General features: G+C 47.7%; 1 protein-coding gene across 2 annotated transcripts in view; it reads right to left on the bottom strand.

Annotated features, from left to right (window-relative positions):
• LOC140425038 (adenylate cyclase type 1-like) overlaps positions 1-13,789 on the bottom strand; it is a 547,118-nt gene that overhangs the window by 327,001 nt on the left and 206,328 nt on the right. Inside the window, exon 6 of one of the 2 annotated variants that reach the window (XM_072508827.1) lies at positions 12,010-12,108. The exons of the other annotated variant lie outside the window; for it this stretch is intronic. Within the exon in view, the coding sequence (XP_072364928.1) occupies positions 12,010-12,108 (99 nt within the window). The remainder of the gene's footprint in view (positions 1-12,009; positions 12,109-13,789) is intronic. 2 annotated transcript variants of the gene reach the window in all.

Here is a 13,789-nt window from a genome sequence, read left to right as displayed (position 1 = left end):
GTAACTCAGTCTACTCTGCTAATTATACAAGCTTGTTCTCGACCATATGCTAGGGTGTGATGTTGCTGTCAATCAAACCTGTCCTGCTCTCTTGGTTTCTACCGGTGGAAGAGGCAGAGCCTGTGTGCCTTGTTCTTTTTATATGGGTCGTGTAGTGGTCCCTTGTGGTAATGCCACCTCTGGGTGTCCTGATTACCCATTGGTTGTGTCCTGTTCTAATGGCCCATTGGTTGCATGTCTGCATATCATGACATCTCTGGTGCTCCCTCTCGTGGTTACTTAGTTGTAGTGTATTTACATTAACCCCTTGTGTATATACAGTGATGCATGTATATATTGTGATGCATATCACTACAGGGAGCATATCCAAAAATGTAGTAGCCCATCGCACTGCTGTGAATCGATCTTATAACTCATTATGCATCTTTGCAATTCACACTGTATTTTATGCTCCTGTTACAAAGAATGAAAATCATACACTATATTAATTGTATCGTGCCATGCATTCTGCGTTCTCCTATAATATCCACAGGCCTTCTAAGCCTTCCCTCCCAAGCAGATTGACAATAGAGGCAAAATTAATATTTAAGATGCTGGAAAGCTAAAAAAAAAATGGAAATATACATCAGTAGCATAAGCAAAGTGAAAAGGGAGGGGTAAGAAAATATAGATGACCTGATCATGGAAGGGAAGTTAATGAGTTCAGTAACAGGCCATTCTATCAATGAGCTGCATCTCTGACTGAAGCATCTGCTGTTTCTTCACGCAATGTTTTTCAATCTTACAAACAAAGCTTGCTAATATTCAGTTATAACAAAGGGTCACAGCAGAAATGGATCTCTTCTCTTGTATTTTCAATATTTTCTGATGTAATTGCAGATCTATAATAGCATATTCATACACCATTGCAGGATTTCCTTTTGGAGAGGTCACCACCCCAAATGTGGAAGGTTTGCCTTTAAAAAGGAAAGTTGTGTGGAGTGAATGATGGCAGTGGTGGTACACTTGATATGCTTATAAGTGGTACTCTTCAGATTCAGCTGGAAAGCAGCTGGGTTCTCTTTACTCTGCAAAGAGAGCAGATGGGGCATCATCAGTAAACAAGCATATTCATCCATTGGGCTGCTGAATTGTCAACAAACACTATTCAAAGTTAGGGCGATTGAGGGTAGCTGATTTGAGCCAGATAAATTCATTCTGGAATACATTCTTAATTCATGATCACATGCATGATGGAACCTGTATAATCCCATCATTTTTCCTTCTGCCATTTTTATGTTCTCCTGTTATTTTTTTCTCAGTCAATATCTCTTTATCTCCCCGTTTTTCTATGCAATTACAATTTTGCACCATGCATATATTGTGAGCTAGTAGTTTACAAAAATATTTACATCTACCTTTATGATCTCTTTGACGTATTGCAGCTTCTTTTTCATTTCCTGTCACATCGTTTTTGTGACTGCCCCAAAATCCTCGATCGTGGTTCCTCGTTTTTGTGGCTCCTTTTGCACATATAATCCAGGCGGACTCATTGCACTGTTGGAGGTGCCAATTTATGGCCAAGACATTACACCAAGGCCCTGTCTGTTTTCTCAGTTGGATGTATAAGATCCCATGGCATTAATTCAAAGAGCAGCTCTAATCTCTGTTGTTCCAGCCGATATGTATCCCTTAGATCACATCTGATAAAGCTGATTTATCCAGTCACTCTTGTTGCTTGTGAGGGGTTGCTGCGTGCAAATGGAATCTTCTATTTCCTGCCATTTTATTGGCTGTAAAGCACTGTGGGACATCTTGAGATCATGAAAAGTCCCAGGTGAAGCTCATCCATCAACCAAAACCATTAATACCGATAATCAGATCATTATCCTATTCTGTTTTTAGGTCTTTACTGTATGCAAATTGTTGTTGCATTTTTTTCATTGCAACAAGATCTACACTTCAAAAGTGCTTAATTAGTTATAAAGTGTTTTGGGGTGCCCTAAAGCCATGGAAGTTCTTTCTTCTCTTTATACTTTGGGTTCTGTTTACTCTACTGCATTACAGAGTCACCGGCATTCCCTTATCCCTAAAACCTATTTTTCTCTGCTGGTAGTCTGCTGCAATTGTATACTTTACAGATTAATTAAGAGACTTGCTCACATTTATAAAGTACAGCTAAAGCATCTGTTTTGTTATGCTCTTGACGTAGTATAAGCGGCTTCCTTGATGTGCACTCTGACAAAGGAAGGTTCAGACTTGGAGAGAGCTTTACCACATTTATTACTGTTAACAATTCTCCTACTTGGATTCGACTCTACTGTTAATCCATCTATAGCTACTCAGACTGACTAACCAGTATACTACAATCCACGTGGTGGGTGTGATGTTCAATCAACCCTGTGTCTGCACTCACTGAGAGTCTCCACTGGAAAGAGACTGAGCGTGTGTGATGTGTCCTTTTATATGGGTTCCTTTACTTGAGCCTTTTTCACAAGTGCGCATGCGTGACTTCTCACGCATGCGCAAACGGACCTTCCCGTTCTGTGCGCTCTTCGTGCAACTGCGCATGTGCGGCTCCTTTTCCAATATGGCCACAAATCAAAACTGCCGTTTTCTGCACTGGACAACTTACCTTCGCCTCGTGGTCAGGATTGGCACCTCTTTTACCGTTTCTTCTTGTATGTTCCTCGCAGAATTCTTGGAATTTGTCCAGGACTGCCTGGAAGTCGTTCTTGTTTTGCCCCTTTGAGTATTTGAAGGTTTGGAAGATTTCAGCTGCTTCTGGACCCGCGATGGTAAGTAGAAGCTTTATTTTCTCTGCATCCGCCACGCCATCTAAGTCGGACACTACCAGGTAGATCTCGAATGTCTACCTGAACCAACGCCAGTTTTCACTGAGAATGCCTTGGTACCTGAGCTGCTGTGGAACCGGAATCCCGAACATCATCTTTCCTGGCTGTAGTTGCTGTTTGTCACTGTTTTGTTGAGTTGAGCTATATGGATTTAACAATCACTCCTGAGTACCATGTTTTGTTATGCTCTTGACGTAGTATAAGCTGCTCCCTTGATGTGCACTCTGACAAAGGAAGGTTCAGACTTGGAGATAGCTTTAACACGTTTATTAAACTATTAACAATTCTCCTACTTGGATTCAACGCTACTGTTAATCCTTCTATAGCTACTCAGACTGACTAACCAGTCTGCTACAATCCACGTGGTGGGTGTGATGTTCAATGAACCCTGTGTCTGTACTCACTGAGTGTCTCCACTGGAAAGAGACTGAGCATGTGTGATGTGTCCTTTTATATGGGTTGGTGTAATGCCCTCCTGTGGTAGTGTCACCTCTGTGTGTATCGTGACTGCCCATTGGCCGTGTCCTATCTTACTGACCTATTGGTTGAATGCTGTGTGTCATGTCTCTGGTGTTCCCTCTAGTGTCTAGCTAGGTGTAGTGTATGTACATTAACCCTTTGTGTACTTACAGTGATGTATATCACCACAGCATCAATGGTCATGATTTAATGGAAAGATTTTTTAATTTGGTAGGTAGCAGGAACTGCCGCGAGCTTCCCGATGCTTGATTCGCCAAGGCCGTCAGCGGTATCAAATATTAATTGGTCCACTTAACGAGGCTCCACAGGGAGGCAAATGACTGCCCCACCGGCTGATTCGCCGGGACCACGCTCGCCAACCCCCATTTAACAAGAGAGAGCAGCACTTAAACTGATCTTGCAGAGCAAACTCCACACAGCTCGCAGTCATGCTACTGAGGCGATCAGCCCCACGATTTGGGGATGCCGACCTTGCCAGATTGCTGGATGTGGTCAAGATCAGACGGGATGCCCTGTTCCCCCAAGGGTCTGGGAGGGTCAATCATAGGGCAGCCTGGGAGGAAGTAGCAGTAGCCATCAGCTTGGGAAATGTGACCAGCAGGACCGGCACCCAGTGCCGTAAGATGATCAACAACCTCAAGCAGGCCACACGGGTGAGTTGGCACCGACCCCCTGGCACTGCCCCTGCTATCACTATTCCATGCCCCAGCCCAGCCATATTAAGCCGTGCAGCCCATGCCCCCCCCCCCACAGGCCCATTGCCCCTCCCCCCATGCGTCCCTATACCCACACCCGCCACCACCGCGGTGAACGATGCATGCTGCTTATGATGCCTCCTCAGTGTTCTCACAGGACAAGTTGGTCCACAACAGACGGGAGAGGATCCAGACAGGCGGCGGGCTGCCAGACATCAGAGCCCTCACCCCCTAAGAGGAATGGGGCCTGGAGGTTGTGGGGAGGACCAAGGACATGGGGCGACATTCTCCGACCCCCCGCCGGGTCGGAGAATCGCCGGGGGCTGGCGTGAATCCCGAAGTCCCGCCGATAAATTGCCTGTCCCGCCGGCGTAAATTAAATCACCTACCTTACCGGCGGGACAAGGCGGCGTGGGCATGCTCCGGGGTCCTGGGGGGGGCGTGGGGCGATCTGACCCTGGGGGGTGCCCCCACGGTGGCCTGGCCCGCGATCGGGGCCCACCGATCCGCGGGCGGGCCTGTGCCGTGGGGGCACTCTTTCCCTTCCGCCTCCGCCACGGTCTCCACCATGGCGGAGGTGGAAGAGACTCCCTCCACTGCGCATGCATGGGAAACTGTCAGCGGCCGCTGACGCTCCCGCGCATGCGCCGCCCGGAGATGTCATTTCCGCGCCAGCTGGCGGGGCAACAAAGGCCGTTTCCGCCAGCTGGCGGGGCGGAAATTCCTCCGGCGTCGGCCTAGCCCCTCAATGTTGGGGCTCGGCCCCCAAAGATGCACCTTTGGGGCGGCGCGATGCCCGTCTGATTGGCGCCGTTTTGGGCGCCAGTCGGAGGACATCGCGCCGTTTCCGGAGAATTTCGCCCATGATCTGTCACCGATGTACAGGTTGGCGCATGGCACAGAAGTGAGGATCCACTGGCCCCCACCTAGATGACTTGCCACACGTGAGTTGTTAATGCCACACTGACCCATCCCTCCCACTGACCACATGTTCATTCTCCTGCTAGATTTCCATCCGATGGTGTCGGCCCATCTGTAGTCGTTCCTCGCACCCCTCCCGCCCACCTCATAGAACACCTCAGAGGGAAGCTCCGAAGAGACCACCATATTCACAGCACAGCTGTCATCCCCACCCTCAACCAGAGCAAAGATACACACCTCGGTGGGTGACAAACGTGGACAGGCTTCTGGGGCACATTCTGGTGAGTACCTCACAGTTACCGATGCAGGAGGCAGGAAGCCCCAGGTGAGACAGCAGTCGGAGGTCTGCTGGAGATCAGGACCGGTGGGTCCCAGTCAGATGCTGAGCCTTAAGACCAGGTTAACTGGAGCTGATGCAGTCAAAAGGATGTGGCCGTGATATTAAGAGAGGGATGGCAGCAACACTCCAGCAGATCCATAGTGGGTTGGAGGAGTCCCAAAGGCTGTGGGTACAGTAGATGGTGGCAGCAATGCGTGGCACTGAGGCCAACTCTGCTCGGGTGGCGAGCACAGTGGAGAGCCTGGTGCACGATGTCAGCAGAATGAGTGGTGGCGTCCAAGGTGTGGCTCAGTCAATGACGGCCATGGCTGAGTGCCTTGACAGCATGTCCCAATTGCTGGGAGACATGTTTCGGTCCCAGGTGATCCTTGATGATGGGCTGCGCAGCATATCCCAGTCTCAGGTGGGCATTGCCGGGACCCTCTGGAGCATGCCCCGGTCAATGGGGGTGTCCCAGTCTCAGGAGGGCATAGCCACGGCCCTCCAGAGCATGTCTCAGTCACTGAGGAGCATTTCCAAGCGCATCAACACCATGGTGCATTTATTGGGGAGCCGCCACGGCTGGCAGAGCCGTGTGGGGGCAAGGGCAGCCGGGGCTCAATCCAGCTGCCCCTCTGTCCTGACATGAACTCCAGGGCCCTAAAGAGTGGTGCTGGTGACCAGCAGCTCCCCCGAGACCCACCCCCCTGACAACAGCAAGCCTTGGAGTCAGTACCTGGAATAGGGTGGCACAGCAGGGCGTGTGCCACCAGCAAGTGCTTGGGCACCTCCGGCACCAGGGCCCCCAGCGGATGCCTGCCAGGGGCACCGAAGGCCAGGGGATGCGGTAGGCAGAAGATTGCCTCCATCTCTGATGTGCATCCATGGGACACAACTAGGCACAATGGGAGAGCACAGAAGGCTGAGGATTACTGAGAAGGCATGGGGGGGGGGGGCGGTTTAGGGGTAAGGGGGGAGGATGTGATGAGGTGGGGGAAAGCTTGGGTGGGGTGGGGATGGTGAGCAGTGCCATCAAGTGCTGCGGGCAATTGGGGATACATATGTACAGCATTAAAAAACGTTGCACTGAAGAAGTCTGATGCCTCTGCACTTTTTTCCGCAATGCGAGCCGACCACCAATCCCCTGCCCCGCTAGGTATGGGAGTCCTGGATGCCTCCACTGCCTAACCCCACTGCCTAGGCACACCACATGCAGGCGATGGGTGTGAGCGAGCACTCAGTAGACAGGCAGGAATCAGACTATGGCACAGATTGAGGAGCACCCGCGCTCAGCTCTCCGAGGGTTATCACCAACCCCCTGTCCTCGATAATGACCCGCTGACTGTGGAGACACAGTCCCATCACCCTGGAGTGCTGTGATACAGACCCTGGAATGGTGGAACAGGGGGAAGGAAGGAGGGGGAGGGAGAGGGAGGGGCAGTGGAAGGGGAGGCGGAGGAGAAGGGAAGAGCATTGGGGAATGGGGAAGGGGAAGGAGGAAGGAGGGAGGGAGAGAGGGGAAGGAGGCGGAGAGGGAGAGTGAGGGGCATGAGGGGGAAGGGAGAGGGATGGGAGATGGGGAGGGGGAGGGGAGTGGGATTTAGAAGGGAGGAGGGGGATGGCAGGCGAGGCCACAACCTATGCAAAGCTGGCGACCCTCTGGGGGATGTACTGCAGTGAACCACCAGAGTGGTCGAGACATCGAAACCGCATTTTGAACAGTCCGATGCACCGCTCAATGACAGCACGGGTGGCCACATGGGCCACATTATATCAGGTCTCTGCATCAGACCCCGGTCTCTGCACTAGCATCATCAGTCAAGTCCACAGCGGGTACCCCTTATCCCCCAACAGCCAACCAGCCATTCTGGGGTAGTTCTCAAAGAGGCCGGGAATGTCTGGCTGCCCTAGATGTAGCTGTTGTGCACATTCCCTGGGAAGCATGCACACATGTGCATGATCTTCATGTGGTGGTTGCACATGAGCTGGATGTTCAGGGAGTGGAACATCTTCCTGTTGATGGAGGGCACTCCCAGACAGCTCGGCGCATGCATGTCAACACGCCTGCCATCTGTTACCCCCTGGACCAGGGGCATCCCGGGGACAGCAGACAATCCTGCTGACCAGGCACATTGTTTGGCCTGGTCCATGTCAATGTTTATATAATTATCTGCCCGGGCAAACAGGACATCCATGAGATGACACACATGTCCCTGTTTGAGCCCTGGAATGATCTTGAGGCATAAAGGTTCAGGGCTGCGCTGACATTTATGGCCACCAGTAGTGGGTATCCTCCTCCTCCAGTTGGTGTCAAGCCTGTGAGGACATGGTACATGTGCCGCACCATTCACTTGTTGAGGCAGAGCCTTCTGCGACATAATCTGTCCGCCATCTGTTCGCAAGAACAGAGATGCCTGTGCACCTTCGGCCATTGCCAGCCTCCCACTCCCGGCCTTCCCTGACATTTTTCTTTTAAAAATTTAGAGTACCCAATTAATTCTTTCCAATTAAGGGGCAATCTAGCAAGGCCAATCCACCTACCCGGCATCTTTGGGCTGTGGTGGCAAAACCCACACAAACGTGGGGAGAATGTGCAAACTCCACATGGACAGTGACCCAGAGCCGGGATCGAACCTGGGACCTCGGCGCCGTGAGGCAGCAGGGCTAACCCACTGAGCCACCATGCTGCCCGGCCTTCCCTGACACGATGGGCGGCCAGGTACTCAGGGGGTGGAGCAGGGCCCTGCATATGTGCTACCGCCTCTAGTCTCTATTGACGCTGCTGCTGCTGCCTTCTCCGATGTCTGGCCGCCTGGCCTGCCAGCAGCACCACAATGGCAATCTCCGTGGGTTCCAAGATATCATCCATCCTTTGTAATGTCTGTAAGGAATTAGGGCAGGTGTGAAACTAACAACCAGTGGTGTCTTCCACCCCGGGACCCTCCATTACCCCATTGCATTCCCCCCCAACCACCTCATCCCCTGCCATCCGACATACCCAGCCCATGCACCCCCAGCCGCAGCCGGGGGCCCTGGTCACCAGACCCCAGACCCTGTACCCCAGAAACCCAAACAAAACGTTACCAGGACCGGGCACTGGTCCCCTCCCCAGTGCACAAACCCAACCTCTGGTTGCGGAAATGTCCCCGGTGCTGGGGCCCAACCCGTGGGTTTTCGGATGTTGGCTGCTGCGTTCGTGGTGTTGCTTCTTGCAGTGTTCAGAAAGTGTCCAGGCATTACGGTCTGATCGGGGGCAATAACTCCGACATTCTACATGACATGCCTACCCACGGGAATCCACTTGGCTATTAGCAATAACCTTCAGCCATGCGGCCAGATGCCTCCACGGTCAGTGGGAGTAATGGGTTAGACTATAAGACCATAAGACATAGGAGCATAATTAGGCCACTCGGCCCATTGAGTCTGCTCCGCCATTCAATCATGGCTGATACTTTTCTCATCCCCATTCTCCTGCTTTCCCCACAAAACCCCATATCCCCTTATTGATCAAAAACATATCGATCTCTGTCTTAAAGACACTCAGTAATTTGGCCTCAACAGCCTCCTGCGGCAGAGTTCCATAGATTCACCACCCTCTAGTTGAAGAAATTCCTCCTCATCTCTCTGTTTTAAAGGATCGTCCCTTTGGTCTGTGATTGTGTCCTCTGCTTCTAGCTTTTCCTACAAGTGGAAAAATCCACTACACGTCCACTCTATCCAGGCCTCGCAGTATCCTGTAAGTTTCAATTAGATCCCCCCTCATCCTTCTAAACTCCAACGAGTACAGACCCAGAGTCCTCAACCGTTCCTCTTACAACAAGCTCTTCATTCCAGGGATCATTCTTGCAAACCTCCTCTGGACCCTTTCCAAAGCCAGCACATCCTTCCTTAAATACGGGGCCCAAAACAGCTCACATTACTCCAAATGGGGTCTGACCAGAGCCTTATACAGCCTCAGAAGTAACTTCACAGTTACATCATTGCAGAGTTAATGTCAGCCTACGTGTGACAATAGAGATTATTTTTAAAAAGTACATCCCCGCTCTTGTATTCTAGCCCTCTCGACATGAATGCTAACATTGCATTTGCTTTCCTAACTGCCAACTGAACCTGTACGTTAACCAGAAGTGAATCCCTTTGTGCTTCTAACTTCCGAAGCATTTCCCCATTTAGAAAATAGTCTATGCCTCCAATTCTCCTTCCAAAGTGCATAACCTTACACTTTTCCACATTGTATTCCATCTGCCACTTCTTTGCCCACTCTCCTAGCCTGTCCAAGTCCTTCTGCAGCCCTCTTGCTTCTTCAATACTAACTGTCCCTCTACAGTTCTTTGTATCATCTGCAAACTTAGCAACCGTGCCATTAGTTCCTTCTTCCAGATCATTATTGTGAAAAGTTGTGGTCCCAGCACAGACCCCTGAGGCACACCACTAGTCACCGGCTGCCATCCTGAAGAAGACTAATTTATCCCCACTCTCTGCCTTCTGCCAGTCAGCCAATCCTCTGTCCATGCCAGGATCTTACCCTTAACACCAAGGGCTCTTAACTTATTTACCAGTCTCCTATGCGGCACCTTGTCAAAGGCCTTCTGGAAATCTAAATAAATCATGTCCACTGTTCTCCTTTGTCTAACTTCCTCAAAGAACTCTTGCAGATTTGTCAGACATGGCCTCCCCTTGACGTAGCCATGCTGACTCAGTCCCATTTTATCATGCACTTCCAAGTACTCCGCGATTCCATCTTTAACAATGGACTCTAAAATCTTACCAATGACCGAAGTCAGGCTAACCGGCCTATAATTTCCCATCTTTTGCCTCCCTCCCTTCTTAATTCATACATATCTGTATGAGCTGGGGTGTGGGGGGAGGACCCAAGGACCCACTTATAGGTGCGTTGGGGCTTTGGGGAGGGCCGGAGTTGTATCGGGAGGGTTGAGAGATTAAGATCCCATTTAAAAATGGCGCCCAATTTCTTCCTGCATTGGGGAGTTCCTGTGAACAGAGCTCCTCAATGCAGGAAATGGGACTAGCTTCAACCTTGGCGAGGAGTTCCCTTCGGAAGCCCTGAATTATAATAGAGTTCCGACAGATAGCATGGTGTTTCTCGGCACCGTGATTGTCAGGAAACACCTGGCTAAACGAGCTCATCGTGCAACTCTGTTCCAACTTGTTTAGATCATGCCCATAATAATTTTTTTCTCACAAAAGCGCATGTGTGTCTTAGAGGCCATTCAGTAGAGAAGAACCAAGTCAATAGTGAACATAAAATTGCTTCTATATCCAGCTGAGATTGTTTTGATATGTTGAAAAGAGAGTATGGTTCATACATGTGGAGACTTAGAGGAATCAAACAAATTATCTTGAATAGTGGAGCTATGAGTGGCATGTTATTGCTTTAAAAATCTAGTGAGCAATAATCATTAACTCGGCTGCCTATTAATGCCACAAGTCCTAACTACCAGCTCCTCCTACTATCTTTTATTCATACCACAGGATCACCATCTTGAATCTGGTCGTCTTTGTAGTCTTTTTCTACCTGGACCAAATTGCATCAGCTTTCGTTGGTACTATCTTCAGATATACATTATCCAGCATGCCTAATCAATGTAATCTTCTCATTATGAAATGCCAATTTACTGCACACAAGCTGTTGAAAGATTAGTTCCTCAACTTTTTCCCCAATATTCTAATAAAAAAATTCATTCAAAAATTTGCTTTCATGTCTTTCATATCTTTTTTTGTTTTGTTTCCTTTCCAATTATGTGTATAACGATGGAAGGCAAGTATCCAGAATGCCATGGATTCTCAGGTGCAAACAGGTGTAAAGGGATGACTTTCAGGAGAATGAATATGAATTACAGAGGATCAAATTCCAATTCTTATAAAGATTACCATACTGAGTTGAAGCTTCAATTGGTTTAACAAAGTTTGTGAGGCCCACCTGGTGGCAGTAAAAAGCACGGTAATGGGCACCAGCTTTCTCCGAATTCGCAAGTCAAAGAAAAACCAGGAGTGAATCCTGATTGGTGGAAAACTGAGTGCAAAGAACAAGTGAGAAAGAGAATGGGACGAAAGAACATGAGGACATCAAACTAAGAGGGGGAAGGCAGTGGCTCTGTATCAAACATCTAGTGCAGAAAAGTACTTTGAAATATAGAGAGCCTTCAATAAATCTGCTGCAAACAGAGAATTGGTCACCATATAAATCAGAAGAGTTGAGCGGGTCAACACAATGCAGCAGGTAATTTGCTGGGGTACACGGAGAGTGAAAACACCACTGGAATAACAATATCCAGAAAAGTAAGAAACATTCATTGTAGGGTATATAGGTTTGTTAGCTGAAGTTATTTCATACATTTTGACCAGAATTTTTCTGATCAAATAGTAGCCACCGGCCCCAACTCTTGATAAATCTGATGCAGAATATGTTGCAGAATCCAGGAGACTGGACGCTGTTTGTATTCAAAGTTGCCCATTGGCAATCTGTGGCAGGAGAAAGAGAAAAGCAACCTGAAGCTTGTATCAGATCAGAAAGACTGAACAGTGGATAGGATTCGCAAGACCTTCCTCATGCAAAGCAAGACAAATTGATCTCTTAAATACTCAGCGTAAATAATTTCCCAGGATTGATAATAAAGCATCTGGAAAGGATATTACCAATGGGTCACTAACACTGGGAGTCGGGCTTGGACAAACTGGCTTGCTAGGAATGGGATCAACTTTGCTAATTGATTGAGTGGGACAACAGAAAATGACTTACCGTTGCTCCATGAGACAACTGGAAGTGGATGCAGAGAATCGCTGTTTCTGAGGACTCTTCTTAGGACACACAAACTGCTTAAACGAATGCTCCCTGGATCTGGAGAAGGAGTAAGGAACTGCTAGAAAGACCAGCGATTGACCTCAATCCACATTCTTCTGCTCTATTCCCAGATATTATGGAACTAAAATGACTATTATACCCAAGTTATGGGTGCAAGAAAATTCATGGTCTAAGAGTCCTTAAGCAGATCAGTTTATAAGAGTTAAGCCAAGCATGTGTCTGTCCAGGTTTGAACACTGCTCTCCTTTCATCTGTCATTACTGTTTCCAAGTAAAAGTGTAGCTGTTCCTGTAAATATGCCAAAGTATCACCAGGCAAAAAGGAGCCATCCCACTGTTGGTTACAGTTCATTGTGATTTAAGAAGTGGTTCCAATACCATTTGGTGTGATGTCCGATTTTCTGGATTCAGTATTTCAATAGGAAATTAAGAGTCAGTAAAATTATTGTTGGTCAAATTTGGTATTTTTAAACATTAATATCCTCTACAGAGAAATTGACCTTGATAAACATAGATGGCAAGAATCAAGAGATATAAACAGGCTTCCTAGTCTGTCGGGTCTAGTATTTATGTATGATTACCAAAGCTCACCTGACAATCTGACAAGCAATTTCATGAACTGCTGTAGGAATATGAATCGCCAGGCCAGAGCAAAACATGTTTGCAGCAGGTATTATACAGACTGCATAGAGCAGGAAACCATTTTTTGTGCCTCGGCAAGACACCAATCTGCACACAACTAATTCACCCAATTCAATCTTCACGGTGTATTAGTTAATGAGGATCCGGCATTGAAGATTTATCATCCACTTTTACATCTGCAGCAAAGTCTGTCGAGAATACTTTTAAGTAATTGATTAATGTCTACTACATCCATCATTAACATTTTCTGAAACCATTTAAACTAATATACTAAGTATATAGTGAGTATACTAAGTACATAGTGAATATTCATTAATATCAGGGAGAAAAGAGTTGAAGCTTACCACTTTTCCTCACAACCATGATAAGTTTTATTCCATAGATTCTCTTGCATAGTCTTAAAGGAAAATCTAAATTTTAACCTGCTTTTGGAAAGATTGTTATTTGCTGTTTCATTGGAAGGAAAATACAAAAAGATGCACATCAGCACATGAGAACTAAGTTACAAAATACAGCAGAAGCAAATATAGTCAGTTCAATCTATCAAAGGTACAGTCTGGTGAATGCACAATACTCCTTTAGACTACTTTTACTTCCTCTTTGACTTGGTTGGTCTGAGGCACTGTTCATTGAAAACTTAGAAATCGGTCAATTTTAAGTGCTTCAATGGAGCCGATACTCAGTATCCTAGGTACTTATCTAATCATAACAAGTCTAAGTTTGAAGTTTAACTTCTGCAAATGGAATGCGCATTTAGATTTTATTTTGAAATTTTCCCTGGTTCACCACTGCAGATTCAACCTTCACAAATCACCTTCATATTCACTGACCCTCATTTGATTACGCAATCTCTCAACTTTGATTTTTGTGCCCTTTCTGTCCTCAAAAATGACTACATTACACATTCTGGGACTCAGAATGCATTTTCATGTTACCAACAAGTAGACAATAAAGGTTTCAATTTTTTTATTGCAATTCAGTCAAACGTTTGACTTTAACTTTCAAGAACCTTACTGTTAAGGCAGCACGGTGGCACAGTGGTTAGTGCTGCTGCCTCACGGCAATGAGGTCCCAGG

Source organism: Scyliorhinus torazame, chromosome 6 (assembly GCF_047496885.1).
Source record: "Scyliorhinus torazame isolate Kashiwa2021f chromosome 6, sScyTor2.1, whole genome shotgun sequence".
Lineage (NCBI taxonomy): Eukaryota > Metazoa > Chordata > Chondrichthyes > Carcharhiniformes > Scyliorhinidae > Scyliorhinus > Scyliorhinus torazame.
Note: the sequence above shows the minus strand (reverse complement) of the source record. Positions and strands in the feature narration are given on the sequence as shown.